This window comes from Hippoglossus hippoglossus, chromosome 16 (genome assembly GCF_009819705.1).
Source record: "Hippoglossus hippoglossus isolate fHipHip1 chromosome 16, fHipHip1.pri, whole genome shotgun sequence".
NCBI classification, from domain to species: domain Eukaryota; kingdom Metazoa; phylum Chordata; class Actinopteri; order Pleuronectiformes; family Pleuronectidae; genus Hippoglossus; species Hippoglossus hippoglossus.
The window spans coordinates 11,271,295-11,285,505 of NC_047166.1; the positions used below are offsets into that span (position 1 = coordinate 11,271,295).

At 42.2% G+C, this 14,211-nt stretch overlaps 2 protein-coding genes across 3 annotated transcripts; both read right to left on the bottom strand.

Moving 5' to 3' along the window:
* Nucleotides 1-1,272: 1,272 nt before the first annotated feature.
* znf687a (zinc finger protein 687a) lies at nt 1,273-7,728 on the bottom strand. 2 transcript variants are annotated; one of them, XM_034610963.1, is made up of 11 exons: nt 7,589-7,728; nt 5,201-7,084; nt 4,464-4,695; nt 4,111-4,334; nt 3,815-3,999; nt 3,528-3,704; nt 3,262-3,424; nt 2,887-3,129; nt 2,688-2,800; nt 2,121-2,220; nt 1,273-2,031 (listed from the first exon to the last, which is right to left on the bottom strand). In XM_034610963.1, exons 2-11 carry the CDS (start codon nt 7,061-7,063, stop codon nt 1,402-1,404), a joined length of 3,930 nt encoding a protein of 1,309 aa, XP_034466854.1. In that variant the 5' UTR covers nt 7,064-7,084; nt 7,589-7,728; the 3' UTR covers nt 1,273-1,401. The 2 variants fall into 2 exon arrangements, with proteins under 2 accessions (XP_034466854.1, XP_034466853.1); XM_034610962.1 differs by having other exon boundaries at nt 4,440-4,695.
* A 787-nt stretch (nt 7,729-8,515) lies between these two features.
* On the bottom strand, nt 8,516-13,408 carry LOC117776747 (26S proteasome non-ATPase regulatory subunit 4-like). The gene is made up of 10 exons (XM_034610980.1): nt 13,271-13,408; nt 12,088-12,228; nt 11,891-12,005; nt 11,545-11,631; nt 11,101-11,169; nt 10,741-10,956; nt 9,998-10,106; nt 9,781-9,918; nt 9,059-9,114; nt 8,516-8,972 (listed from the first exon to the last, which is right to left on the bottom strand). The coding sequence occupies exons 1-10, from the start codon at nt 13,294-13,296 to the stop codon at nt 8,802-8,804; spliced, it is 1,128 nt and encodes a 375-aa protein (XP_034466871.1). The 5' UTR covers nt 13,297-13,408; the 3' UTR covers nt 8,516-8,801.
* Nucleotides 13,409-14,211: the final 803 nt, after the last annotated feature.

The window sequence follows — 14,211 nt, forward strand, 5'->3', positions numbered from 1 at the left end:
CAGAATACCAAGAAGCCAAAATACATAATTTTACTTCCATCTCTTGCTCACAGAGAAGGAATGATTCAGTTAATCTGGTGTAAATACCGAACATTTCATTTATAAAAAGTATTGAATATTAATTTCAATTATCAAAGTTTTAGGAAAATAACTTCCAAGTGTGTACACTTATTGTTCACCATTTTCCAAATCATAATAACTATTTAAAGATTAAATTATTTTACTTCCAGAAAGTTATTGGTCCACCGTCACCTCAATACATGATGCATTTAAGATGTGCAGGGATTTTAACCCCTACTCAGCACTTAGTAACAGTAAACATTTATTAGCAATAGGTAAGAGTCTTTTGTTATGAATACAGACATACAGTACATCTAATGGCCTCTAGAGGCAGTGACGACAGTGATGGAGCAAATCTGTTTTCCAAAGTAAAAGTTTCAGAAGTCAGAGTGGGACTAATTAAGTTTGCATCTTAAATTACATTCTTTAGAGTACATAATTCCCTCTCTGTGTATATAGAGGTAAATTGTCTTACATATCTCAAACACAATAAAACATATGGAAGCCAATGGCTGCCTTTAAAGTTGGGAATCTAAATAATAATTAGCTGTGTCTCAATTCAGCTGTAGACAATGTATTTGAAGACCGATTGCGTCACAGTGGCACAACAGGACTGTCCCAATTCGAAGGCTGATTCAAACGTGTCCTTACATTCCAGAGCAACGAAGGTTGCAATGGGTGGATCGTTCTCGGGCCAAGCTATCCCATGATTCATTGCACTCTGGTAATGAAGCCGTCTACACATCCCACGAAGGCTGTGTGGGGCACAGCTATTGTATGCTGTAGAAAATGGCTGCCAATAACGTATACACACTTGATAGAAACTGAGCTCACACACAATTATTCTCCAAAAAATATATAAAAACAACAACTTGACAGAAAAAACACCTGGGTTGGCATTCGACATTCCTCCTCCTCAGTAGGATAAACATATTAAAAATCAGAAATGGACACAGTACATTGCTGTCCATCAACATTCACTAAAGCCACGACATCATCACAGCAGGATTTGGTTTGAGATTCACAGCTCTCTATTGTCAACCTGTGAATGTGGTCAGAGCAGAGAACTAGTCAGACTAACTGTCTACTGACTGGCAAGTAGCTCTGATCTCATTAATATCATTCCTGAACACAGAGACACAGCATTAGATCCTGAATGTCGGCAGGTTGAGGCCAGACGCTCGACCAGTGAGACTCTCGTGATTGGTTTACAATCTGTTCACATAAACTCTCCTGTAAAATCTTTGGTTACATTAGTGCATGGGTGTACTCACAGACACTTGAAGGAATTTTGGAGATGTATTACCTGCCGACACCGATCTTCACCTCGTATCTACCACCTTAGGTAGTTTTTCCTGCATTCCTTGCACTGATAAAAGCCATACCATGAGTTCTGAAGTGTGTATTCAGATCAGATGCCTTTTCAAAATGTTTACCACACACCTTACAGGCCAGTGTGTCCTCCTCTTCTTTCCTCTGAGCTCCAGAGGACTGAGAAGAGGGGGACGGTGGTGCAGAGCAGTCCAGAGAACTCTTATCATCATGGTTCCTGCTGCTACCAGGGGAAGGTGCTGGGTGCAGGCTGAGGGCTTGCTGGTTGTCAGTGTTTGAATCTTTCATTTTGTGTATGATGAAGCGATGGCGTGATAAGGAGGAGGTGGATGTGAAGCAGGCGCCACACTGTAGACACTGCAGACCACCTCCCTCTGTCCCTGATCTCTTGTGCTGGCTGATGTGCTCCAAGAATGATGTCTGGTCGTCTGTGGCGAAGCCACACGGGGCACAGCGGAAGTCAGAGTCAGGAAGTGAGTGTGCAGCAGGTGCAGAGGGGGTGGACCGCAACTTCTTCACAGGAGTCATCCCATCTGTGGACTCTTCATTGTGCTCCGTCTTCACAGCTCCTCTCCGTCTGCGCCGAGCCCCCATGTTACTGTCCTGTTCTGAGGAGCTGTCGGCCTCATCTCTGCCTCCCTGTGACCAGAAGAAATCAAAGGAAATTATTTTGAACATAGCTCAGTAAAAACTCTTGATGTTTGACTTGAAAGAAAATACAGGCTTACCACCAGTGTGTCCTGGCTCACATTATCCTTGTGTCTCAGCTGAACATGCCTCTCCAGCAAAGCTCGAGTGCTGAACGTTTTCTTACCCTCAGTGCAGAACCTACATGCACACAAACATGCACAGATCAACTTGAATTTCTGACTGAAGTGTGTCTTTGAAACATAATATCTAGTAGTGCGTGTTGTGCCATTATTTTTAAATCTTGTAGTGTGTGCATTTTAGAGAGATGAATATCTGTGAAGAATCCACTCTAGTGCGTGATGCAACCTGATATCAAAATCGGTCAGGATTTTAAAAACTCTGAGCCCATCATAAGAGGCGGAGTTTTTATAGGAAATTGATGCAATCAGCACATATAACACATCACTCTTATTTACAGATGTACTCAGTGTTGATATTCTAATGAAAAAATGATGAATATTGTACGAGACATATTAACATCACTGATTCCAAGAGTTTTACTTCACTAAGCTATATAGCTTTAGTTTTAAATTAAAACAATTTAGTGAATGTTTAGAACAACAAACCCTTTGATACCAGTTTCATACTGGATGTGGGATACTCACTGGCAGCGGAATCCTCGATTCATGACTTTATGTTTGTCTCGTATGTGACGTCTCAGACTGGAAGTTGTGGTGAAGGAACTCTCACATTTGTTACAGGGGAACTTCTTTAGTTTCTACACGACACAAGCACATACTCGTCTATGAAGACATCAAACAAGTAATAGATGCATCTGGAAAAAAATAAATTCAGTCAATTTACCTTGCCATGCTGTTCAGCCATATGGGTAATGTAGTCATCACGCTCTGTGTAGTTTGCATGGCAAGGAAAACACTTCCACCCTGAAGGGGTCTTCATCCTCTTTGTCTTCACCTTCTCTTCTTTATCTTCATCCTTCCATTCATCAGCATCTGAGCTTTCTAACTTCACCGCAGGTTGTGAACGAGAGGAAGCAGCTGGAGGTAAAGGCTGCTTTTGTTTTAACGTGGGAGTCTTAATGTGGGTCTGAGGAACAGGGTCAGGGTAAAAGAAATGAATAAACATAAGGAGAGGGGTTGTATGGCTGACTTTTCTTTTACTTTTCTTTTGCCTAAACACATAATTAGATATAGATCAAGTACATAAATGAAGATATACCTTGAAATGGTCCAGTAGGGAATTCCTCTGAGAAAATAGCTTGGTGCACTCAGGGCATTTGAACACATGCACCTTCTGATTGATTAAATGCATGTCAAAGTGGACGTAGAGCAGGGGTTTGTGGGTAAAGACAGTGTCACACATGACGCATTTATATATCAATCTGTAAAAGAATAAAAAGTGTCTCAATTCATTGTGAGAAAGAAACTATTTTCATGTGAAAAGACAAGGTTTTAAATCTGCGTGAAAGTGTGTGTATGCAGTACATTGCCGGTCCTTCCGTGAGTGTTGGATGTTGGGCAGTGATGTGGTTCTGGATGCTGGGGGCAGATTTGAAAGCCATGGGACAACTGGGGCATTTGTGGAACATGTCGCAATGAGCCTGTTGGATGTGAGACTTCACAGAGTTCAGCCCGCCAAAAACCACCTGGCAACTGGAACATCTGCACCGAGAGAAAGAGGAACGGGAAAAGACAGAGAGGAGAGAGATGGGTGAACAAACAGCACGGCAAACTTCAATTTAATGCAACAACCATGTGAACAGATGTTGCACCTGTATCCAATACGGCGAGCAAAATGCAAACAGGTCTCATCCAGATGCGTTTGAAATCGCGGCTGCTTGGCCGTGCCCCCGCACTCTGGGCACACGTGTGGTGGGCAGCCTTGGTGGATGCGTTGATGGGCTGCTGCACTGCAGCTGTTGGGCAGCAACATGGGAGGAGAACACTCAGAGCATGGCTGTGGGGCAACAGAGGAAAAGGTAGAGACCAAAGGAATAAATTGAGTTAGAGCTCATTTTGCATATGATGAGAAAATAAATTATATTTCTTATATTTCACAGTCTCTTACGGAAGTGTGTCCTGGTTTGATTTCTTGGAAGTGCTCAGCCACTTCTTCTTTGCTGCTAAACTGAGTCAGACACTCGGGACATTTATTGTTAATGTGCTGCACCTCCTCTGCTTTCTTGTTAGTTACTACTTTGTGTGACTGTAATGTTGGGTTTGCTAGGACCAGGCCTGAAGAGGATGATGACTGTGCTGAAGAGGACGACAGGAGAGACGGAGAGAGGCCACCTGGGGAATCAAGGAGGAAGATACAACAAGGATCAAAATCACAGACACCCACCAAAAAAACAAAACAACAATGTTAAATCAAAGACAGATACTATTGTCACTGACCTATTGCCGTGGGTTCGTGCTGACCAATCATCTGCTCCAAAGTTACAGTTTTCATGACCAGGTGTGAACACTGCATGATCAGGCCTTTCTCCTTGTGCTCTCTGGCGTGTAAAAGCAAACTACACTTGTTGAAAAAGGCCAAGCGCTTGGCACAGTGATTGCAAGTCACCTCAATCCTCAGCGAGCGGCGGTCATAGTGTCGAGCCAAACTCTGCTCCAGGGCAAAGGCATCGCCGCACTCCAAACAACGATAACCCTGCAAGGGATCAAACATTTAATACGATCAGATACTGATGAGTTCATGTAAAACAGAGAGCTGTAAAATAAGGATCTGAATTTGTCATTAATGACTTTCTGTTCATAATGTGATATCAGATGTGTTATATGCCACAAGCCCTCTTCGAAGATTATTTTTTCTTCAAATATAAATTGAGATGCTTGTTATTCAGATGCAGAGATTTCTTATTGCAGTTATAAGGCCTGTGACTAATATTTTTTACCCATTAAACTGGATGATTGAACAATTTTTTGTTGTCTTTTAAAATTTGAGAAAACTCTGAAAAATCACAATTCCTCAGGGCCAAATGTGAGATATTTAAATTGCTTGTCTTCAAAACCACAACATATTTAGTAAACTGATTGGCATTTTTAAAATGAAATAATTTATCAACCATCAATAGAGCTGCTGACAAATGTTTATGTTGATCGATTAACTAATTAATTGACAAATTGATCTAGCTCTAAACATACAAGCAGCTCACCTGCGCTGGCAGAGGAATGCCCCACTCTGCAGGCAGAGGCAAGCTCAGGTCTGGTTTATAACAGGGCAGCAGGTTCTTGTTGTTGAGGATTTTGTTGAATGCTTCCACCAGGTTGGTCTGACTCTTGGATATGATCGCCCCAGTGTTGTTGACTATGGATGCTGGTCTGCTGCCACTTTGAGAGGTCAGAGGTGAAGGTGTGGTGAGAATCATTCCACTGTTGAGAGTCTTCTGGCCCAGATTGCGCAGGTTGATCCCACCTGCGCCGACTCTCTGGGGGGACACGGAGGGCAGGGCAGCAGTTTTAGTGATGCTGACAGCTGTGGGGGAAGCTTTAGGTTTGGTGTCCACTGCAGATTTCTGTTTAACCGTACTGGCAACTTGTGGTGTTGCAGCAGACGCATCCTGAAGCATTGCTACTGCAGGCGGCGGAGCTCGCTGTGGTAGCTCCCTCTTGGTTTTTGTGTTAAGACGTTCTGGTGAAGGTTTGGAACCGTCCACAGCCCTGGAAGCGGCTCTTGCACTTCTCATGGGTGCCACCCCAGTCACAGTTCTTGTGATGCTTCCTGTACGCATTTTGATTTTAACTTTGAGGGGGCGCAGTGGTGATGAATCCATCTCTGCAGCAAAAGCAGACACAGTATCCTCAGATGATGTCCCAGCACCACTGGTCTCCTCATTTAACTTTTCTCCAGCCATCTTTTCGCTCAGCTCCTCAGTGCGACCTGGCATGTCCTCGCTGCTCGGCTCACTATCCATGAGCTCCTCTAGGTGATGAGCGTCTGGTGTTTTGGGCAAATCAGGGCTGCTGCTACTTTTGGGGACCACAAGACCTGTCTCGCTGGGCGGTGGGCTCTCGGGTGAGTCCCTCTCATCAATCACATGCTCTGGGTATTTCTCTTCTTGAACCGATGCAGAGCCTGTGATGACAGAGGGGAGGGACTCCTTGGGGCTCTGCAGCTGAGGAGCTGCAGTGGGAGACCTGGCGGTTCTAGGATGCCCCTTATCCTCATGAAGCTGTTTAGGTTTTGCAGAGAGATTAGGAGGCTTAGAAATGTCACGAGAAGGTTTTACAGGAGACCTGAGTAACTCAGACCTCAGTTTAAATTTGGGAGGGGAGGACATAAGAGATTCTGGGCTCTCTTGGATCACTAGCGGACTTCCTAAGTCTGGTTCTGAGTCATAATCATCTGAGTGCATAAGTCCCACTCTAATACTCCCGTTTTGTGGTAAAGGGGAGGATGAGGAGTTACTGAAGAGACAAGCTTCTTCTTTCTGAGGGGAGTGTGGAGAACGTTGTGGGCTGACGGAGTGTGGAGTCGATGAGCTGATTAGAGACTGGGGAAAGAGCAGGGGCTTCAAACTGTTCATGACATCAGTCGTATGATGGGTCGGTGCGACCTCCGCTCCTTTATCTCGGTCTCCCTCATCATCATTCAGTGTGGAGGGACGCAGGGACCACGCTCCCCGATCCCGGGGGACAGATCCCTCGAAGCCGTTGGCCATCTGTGGCTTCGCGGCAGCGTCGGCTGTCAGTTTGGGACCAAGCTGTGAGTTGAAGTTGACCTGAACCTGAGGGGCTGAGTCACCACTTGAAGGATTGTCCGTATTATCAGCATCAGACTTCTCCTCCTCTTCAACAGACTCGGACCGCACCGTGTTCTTCACAATGACGCTGACCAAGGGCCGGTCGGAGTCTGAGGCAGGAGAGCAGGGAAAGCATGAAGGAGACCCATCGGCGTTGGTCCCCCCTTCATCCCGCTGCTCCTCTGGACTCGACTGGATGGCCTCTTTGGCATCAATGTCAGGAATATCAAAAGCTGCCAGCAGATCATCAAAGTCTGGGGTCTTCATGTCCCCCATCGCCGGCACAAGGCTCAACACCTATCAAGCAAAAACACACTCAAGTTAATACACAAAATCTGAGTAACACGTGAAACCCTCATTTAATCCTAAGTGTTGACAGAGCTGAGTTTGAACTTCTCCGTCTGTAAACAGCTGTTTCTACAGGAAGCTCCGGTGTGTTGTGGTCGAAGCAACAAGTTGGTGGTGTGTTGTTGCTCTAACACACACTTCACTGACGATGAACACACACACACACACGTGTAATGAAGCAAAACGAGTTACACACAGTTGAAGATGTCAACTGTCAAGCGGCAACAAGTGGGAGCGTCTGCTAACAGCTAGCTACGGGTTAGCATTCACCTGCTAGCTGGCCTCGCTAACGTCAAGCGACCAACTTCCCTGTAAGAGTCAGTTTAAAAGTGTGAATAGCTCAGAGCGACATGAAGCTAACACGGTCTTGAGATATCGTGTTTAATGCATGTTAGGTTTACTCTAGCTGAAGCTAGCTGAAGCTAACGTTAGCTTGTAGTTAGCTGTAGTTACCTGCTAGTTTGCAATTGGTTCCTGAGTTTTCTGTTGGACGCAGAAGTTTTCCGTCACCACATTATGCGACGGCCGGTCACTTCCCGAGAGCCCTGCACGTGTTCATGTTTCCAACAAAGTCCAAATAATACAGATTATATGTTATATAACTCTTCCCTTCATCAATATATGAACAGTTCATCCTCGAGAAAAGATCAAATACCCCAATCCCCCCCCATTTCTCCTAAAGTAAAAGAGACTCACTTAAAATGATATTTACCCTTATGACTTTTTAAAGCAAAGGTTTAATATTAATTCAAATGTTATTTTGTTATTCAGATATTGAAACTCTTGAGCATCTTTTTTTAACTTCAAATTGTTCTGTTATTTTCGGGAATTTGTTGAATACACAAGGAAATATTATACATTAATATTGAATACTAGGGTTAGGCTTAAGTTAATATTTCTAGTTTACTGTGGTTTACCAATATAAATTAATTCTTGTAAATGTTACTCTCCAGACTATATAGCTGAAAATACAAAAAGAAAAAACTTCAGTATCAGCTGTACATTTTACCATTATCTTTAATTTACTGTTTTGGCTTTAGTTTATCACCAAAAGTCTGAAGTAGCCTTTTAAAACTTTTCTCTTGGTGCCAGACTCTGTTTGTAGATTGAAATATTCTGGACATAAATATATTTACTGATGTCACCTATCATTAAATTAATACACAACTATTGTACTCCAATCTCACTGTGTCCATGTGTATCTCCCTGAATTCACGTTTATTAATTGCGTGAAATCATATAAATCATTATACACTGTTAACAAAAAGTGATTCAAGCATACAAATTCCAATACCACATTCATTATTATTTCGGAAAAGCAGGAGGGAAAAGATCAAACTGTGGCAGCTTTCACAAAAGTAAATTAATTTCAAGAATCACAAAGTTTCACCTTATAAATTTATTAAGAGATGTAATCGGCCCATGCTGCTGAGTAGTTCTATTAGAAAAGATTCAAAAGGAATAATGTGCTTGACACAAATAAATGAAAATCAGAAATCATTTAACCTAAAGTTGAAAAAAGGAAAACATTGTTCACAGTTCACACAGCTAAAATAAACAAAAGATTTCCTGTGTTGAGGAGAGTAATAATATAACCGTGAATAACACACGCAGTGCAATTCTCAGGTCTGTTTATTCATCATATGTTCAATTCTTCTTCGAGTGTTTATTTCTTTTTCTCCTCGTCTTTCTTGGCGTCGGGTTTAGAGCCAGTCTGGGAAGCCAGAGAACCCATGGCGTTACGGATGGCCTCATTGTTGGGATCGACTCCAGGAAGGTTTTCCAGGACGCTCTGGAGGAACTCTGGATCCTGCATAACATCGTAGTCCTCTTCATCCTAGACACAGATAATAATGTATTGTAACCTTTGCCTTTCAATACCATCAAAATGACAACTGAGAACTGGTAAAGGCTTGTGCTTACCTTCGCCTGACTGGAATCCATGTCAGCTCCCGTGTCCATGTCCTCAGCTCCAAACTCTGCAGAAAAACCAAAAGGAACAGAAATGTTATTTAAGAAGGAAACATGGGGTTGGTGGACGATTGTTGCTGCTGAGCCAAAATTACAAACACAAACATTTAACTGTTTGATCCACTGCTGATTAAAATATAACATTTCGACCACATCTAAAGTCTGAATATTTTTTTTGCGAAAAACAAATAAACGAATTAGGTATGTTACTTTAAGTCACAATAACTATACCACTGTCTACCACTGACATAGTTATACCATTGTTGTCTCATGCTGCATTCGTAAGATATAATAAACTATGCAAATATTGACTGAAAACTAAAACATGGGATGTGTGTGTGTGGGGGTTTCCAAACTGTCTACTTCCTCTAATGTGACTTGAATATAGTAGATAGTTGCCACAAAAGTAAATAAGGAAGTGTGTCAGTGATGATAAGTATAAAATGCGCAACTATAACTGGAATAAAGAGACAACTGTTCAATCAATTGCAGAAACAGATATTTTCCAGACTTTAAAGAAGTCGCATTATTCGTTTACAAAAATGTATGAAGATCCTGCAGTAAATTGATTTCGTTTGCATTTCATAGTGTTGATTTGATGGACACAGCTTGTATTTAAAGGTCATTCATTCTCTGATGAAGGAAACTCTGAGAATTCTAAATGCATGATTAACCTGCTCCTGGTCCCTGCATAGACATCTGCAGAGCGTAGGCAATCTGCTCATCCTCTGTCATGCGGCTGAAGTCTGGTAAAGCAGGTGTGGAGGACTCTGTGTTTGGAACAGACATCTTCAGGAGGGCATCCTCAGACTCTGAAACAAAAAGAAAAATATGCCATGTCAACACACTCATGTTGAAAGCTATAAACCCCATGTTTGCAATTTTTCCTACCATCTGCGACAGGAGAGGAAATGCCAGCTTCAGTAGCTGATGCAACAGCGGCTCTGCGAGCTTCATCCTCCTGCCGTTGTCTCTGCTCCTCCATAGACACCCTCAGAGCCTAGTGCAAAAAAGAAGAGGAAGAAATAAATCTGAATGAATGAAATTGAAGTATAGCATGACTGACATAAATACATACTACAAGTAATTATTATAGGATTTTTCCCTCCAGGACTGTATGATTCTTTTGGGATTGCTGCAGCCTAAAATGCATGATTTCACATCAGCCAAATCTAAAAGATTACAATTTGTAATATGTAAGCACACCCACCCACCATTAGTGACACAGCGTTTTTACAGACAGTGTCCTATTGACTGGTTTGTTCTATGACATTTGTCCCCAAAGGTAGCATATGACAGAGACAAGTTTGGTCATGGAAACTGGCCAGCATTAATCTAACTGGCCTTGATTTTACAATATTTCACAGTCAATCAATGACTTTCATTTGTGTGTTTGTATTTATCAGCCAACTGCATCACCGGCTCTTTAGTATTATTTTTGTTTGGTGAATAATGATGTCTCCATCTCCAGTAACAAGAAAGCAAGTTTGACATCAATGTGTTTGGCTTCCAGTTTTGTGTGGGGGACTGCTACGATGGGTGAAAGTTGCAAGGTCACAATGATTTCAAGATGACTATTTGAATACTGCGATTGCAACATCCTGAAGAAATTGACAGTTCCCCTGCTCTCTTACCAAGGCCAGCTCCGGGTCTGCACTGGGATCCACTCCAAACTCAAAGTCACTGGCCCCCAGGCCTAACACTGCACCTCCCTCTCCAGCCAGGATGGGTGAGGAGAGCAGGGCATCAGCCAGACTGGGGCCTGGAGGTACTGTGACCAAGTGGGAGCCTGCACCTTCTTTACCATTCAGTGTGTTGATAAAGGCCGTCAGCTTCTCTGTGTTCATCTCCTGCAAGGAAGAGAAAGAGGGTGGGCGTGTGGAGCACCAAATATTTGTGAATATATAAAATAGCACATATTTAAGAGGTTGTGTGTGTGTGTGTGTGTGTGTGTGTGTGTGTGTGTGTGTGTGTGTGTTTCAATGAAAAAATACCTCCTCTCCAAAGTTAATGATATCCACGTTGACTTTTTCTTTCTTCAGACGCTTCGCCATTTTGACCATCTACAGGAAAAGAGAAAGAGGCATAACTGAAGAGGCACTTTACTCACTGGTTTCTTCATCCTGTGAGGGAGGCCTCTGCCGTCTGCACATTTCCAGTGACAATGTAACGGTATAGTTTGCAGAAATTATTATTAGTAAGTTATGTTAAACTTAAAAACGTTTGCTGCTGAGTTTGTAAATTCTTAATGTGACGCGGGCAGAAGACTCATTGCTTTCGTGTATATACGTAGCAATGTTCAAGGTGCACTTAGTGTACTCATGTATCCCAATTACTGTCTACCATCACATCCAAATCTTTAAAGAATGATATGAAAGTCTATCTGGAAATACATGACAAGAAATAACATGGAAAACACACCGATTGATTTAACTCACTTCTTTTTCGTTGTCTTCAACTGGGCTTCCAACAAATGCAATAATGCGCATCTTGTGGTTTTTGCCCTGTCTGTGCTTCAATGCCAACTGCAGAAAGAAACATAGTGAATAAAAAGATAAGAACCGTGTGACTTGACAAAATGCACTTGAGTGACAATCAGAAGATTAAACTCTTTTTCACCACAGACCACCATAAATTAGCTATTGGGTTAGATAGGCTTGTTTAGATTTACAGCAGTAACTTTAACTGATCTGTCTACATGTTCCTAAATTTCAGCTTTGTGTTCCTTTTTTCCAGCTCCTCTAGAGGAACTTTCCCACTGTGTAGTGTTAATCACAAACTCACATGTGCCACCCTGATGCCCGTGCAGAAGCTGATGTTTCCTATTGGCTGCACAGCATGCAACTTGGACAGTATTCTCCCCGTGTCTGGAGTCAGTGTGGTCAGCACCTCACAGTTGCTGCACAGAGCCAACACACTTCTGTTATTAGATTATCATATATTAAATGTCACTACACTGATCCAAACACACTGCCTCTTACTTTGCCATGGTGATGAGGCCCACGTTGTTTTCAGGGTTGCTGCGGGTCTTAGAGTGACACACAATGATAACTGCATCCTGCTGAGCCTGCAGCCTGGTGGGCAGAAAGTCTCCATTTCGCATGTACTCACTGTTGTCCACACTAAGGAGCATAAACAACAAGGTTAATGATCACTTCAGAAAAAACACACACAGATTGGACCAGAACTGTGTGATATGGACAAAAATGATCTGAAGATAAACATTTTCATATCAGTCAATATTGTTGCCCAGCCCTTGATTGGACAAATATTGGTTGTATATCCATATACAATAAATATATTTTTCATCTGTGATTATAAAGAGAAACAATTGGATCATTGAGTCAATTGACAACCGTTTAGAAAACATCATTAGTGGCTGAATAAAGTTATCAAGCAGCAATGTCCAACATTTAATAATATCCACTTCTCAAAAGCAAATATTATCAGCTTTAGGGCGTTTGATACTATTAATAACTATATTTTACATTTAGGGATAATATAATGGGTAATTTCACTATTTCTTTACTGTCTAATGACTGAAAATAGAACAAAAACAATGATCTAAACATACAAATGATCAAAAATAAACGATGCAGCCCCAGTGAAAACAATACCACAATGTAAATGAATGTAATAAACCGGCTGTACAGTGCTTGTGATTAAAACAAATTACTGTTATATCAGTGTTTTGTTTTTTTTATAGCTAGAACAACATGACTGAATAAACATGTTACCTCTGGTTTATCATGTTGATCAAGTAAAGGCAACAACAGACCCATCATGTGATGACAGGTTTTGTGAGCTAGCTAATGCTGACCCGTTAAACAAAGGCATTTTGATTCATGGACGATTCCGCTGCAGGTGAGATTCACTGACACAAACAGCACAACCACACCGAGTAACGTGAGTATGGATCTAACGTGATACAATGTCCGGAACGTGCTTGGGAAGCTGTTGGTTAGCTTTGTTCTGGGAGCTACAGCTAGCTGACGTTAGCTAGGTGACTCAGGGGATAGCCCGAGCATCTTCAGTGTAAAAGATATTGTGTAAGCCTGTAAGTGTTGACAGCAGAACAAGCTGCACACTTCCACACTGCCTGTCTCAGGTGGTGTCTCACTGTCAGTCAACTCAGGAACTTTAAACGTGTTTCTGTCTCCTTACCAGACCATGGTACTCTCAAGCCCCATCTTGACGTCCGTGGTCCACTACGTCGACGTGGTGGCTTGTGGGTAATGAAGTCCTTTCTTGTGAAGAGCAAAAGATGAGATATAACGTTATGATTGTCACTATCTGTAAATACCGGTGAGATAAATGTGAACTCCAGCAGTTTGACTTAATCTATGTGTGAGTTAATAACACGTGTTTTTAGCTCTGTGGACTCCACAGCCACAGGATCAGTGGTGTGCACAGACCTTCAAAGGACCAGGGGCAACACAGGAAAAGGGGGCACCCGCGTAGGGCCCTTGACTGCACATGTATCTTGACAATAAATCATCCATGCAGACATTAAAAGATTTAGATTAGATTCGATTTAAAATCACTCCCTACTCACTTTATAGGGAGTTCCAGGTAAACCACTTTTCTATGCCGATAGTGCTAGGGTTGGTTCGGAGTTGGTTCACCTCAATTAAGTTAAATATTATTCAATCCTCTTTTCAGACTACACATCACACAAGGTCAGATTTTTTAAAATGGGCAGTCACAATGTTGTCCTTGATCTTATTGGTCTTGTTGGCCCATGATAATGCCGCCCCCAGACCCTGACATAAGCGGTTCTTTCTTCTAGGCCAGCTATGTGTTGGTGCCAGAGCCGAACTAGTTTTTTCTGGCCAAGAGTCAGTTCTTTGGCTGTCGAAACAAAAACAAAAAAATGGTTTGCATGAGGTAATGGCTCTGTACCAGCCCTTGAACTGCCTTGGTGGAAATAGGGTTATTAGAGGACTACATGGTGAGCTAATTAACAAAATTAAAAAAACACTTTCACAGGTCATATTCTCGAAGTACATCATTGTTGTACAATTAAAAGGTGCCACCTCAATGTCAGTCGGTAAATTAAAATCCTGAATATACTTTACCACATGAATAAAAAGGAAGTATTCTGA

Bases quoted from the DNA above. Each gene is read 5' to 3' on its own strand.
- znf687a (XM_034610962.1), bottom strand. From the start codon at position 7,063: ATGGGGGACATGAAGACCCCAGACTTTGATGATCTGCTGGCAGCTTTT. The intron at 4,696-5,200 runs GTGAGCTGCTTG...GATCCCTTGCAG, and splicing joins GCATTCCTCTGCCAGCGCAG to GGTTATCGTTGTTTGGAGTG. The intron at 3,425-3,527 runs GTACTGCATACA...ATTCTTTTACAG, and splicing joins CTCACGGAAGGACCGGCAAT to ATTGATATATAAATGCGTCA.
- LOC117776747 (XM_034610980.1), bottom strand. From the start codon at position 13,296: ATGGGGCTTGAGAGTACCATGGTCTG. The intron at 11,632-11,890 runs GTGAGTTTGTGA...TTCTTTCTGCAG, and splicing joins CGGGCATCAGGGTGGCACAT to TTGGCATTGAAGCACAGACA. The intron at 9,919-9,997 runs GTAGGAAAAATT...TTTTTGTTTCAG, and splicing joins TTCCTCTCCTGTCGCAGATG to AGTCTGAGGATGCCCTCCTG.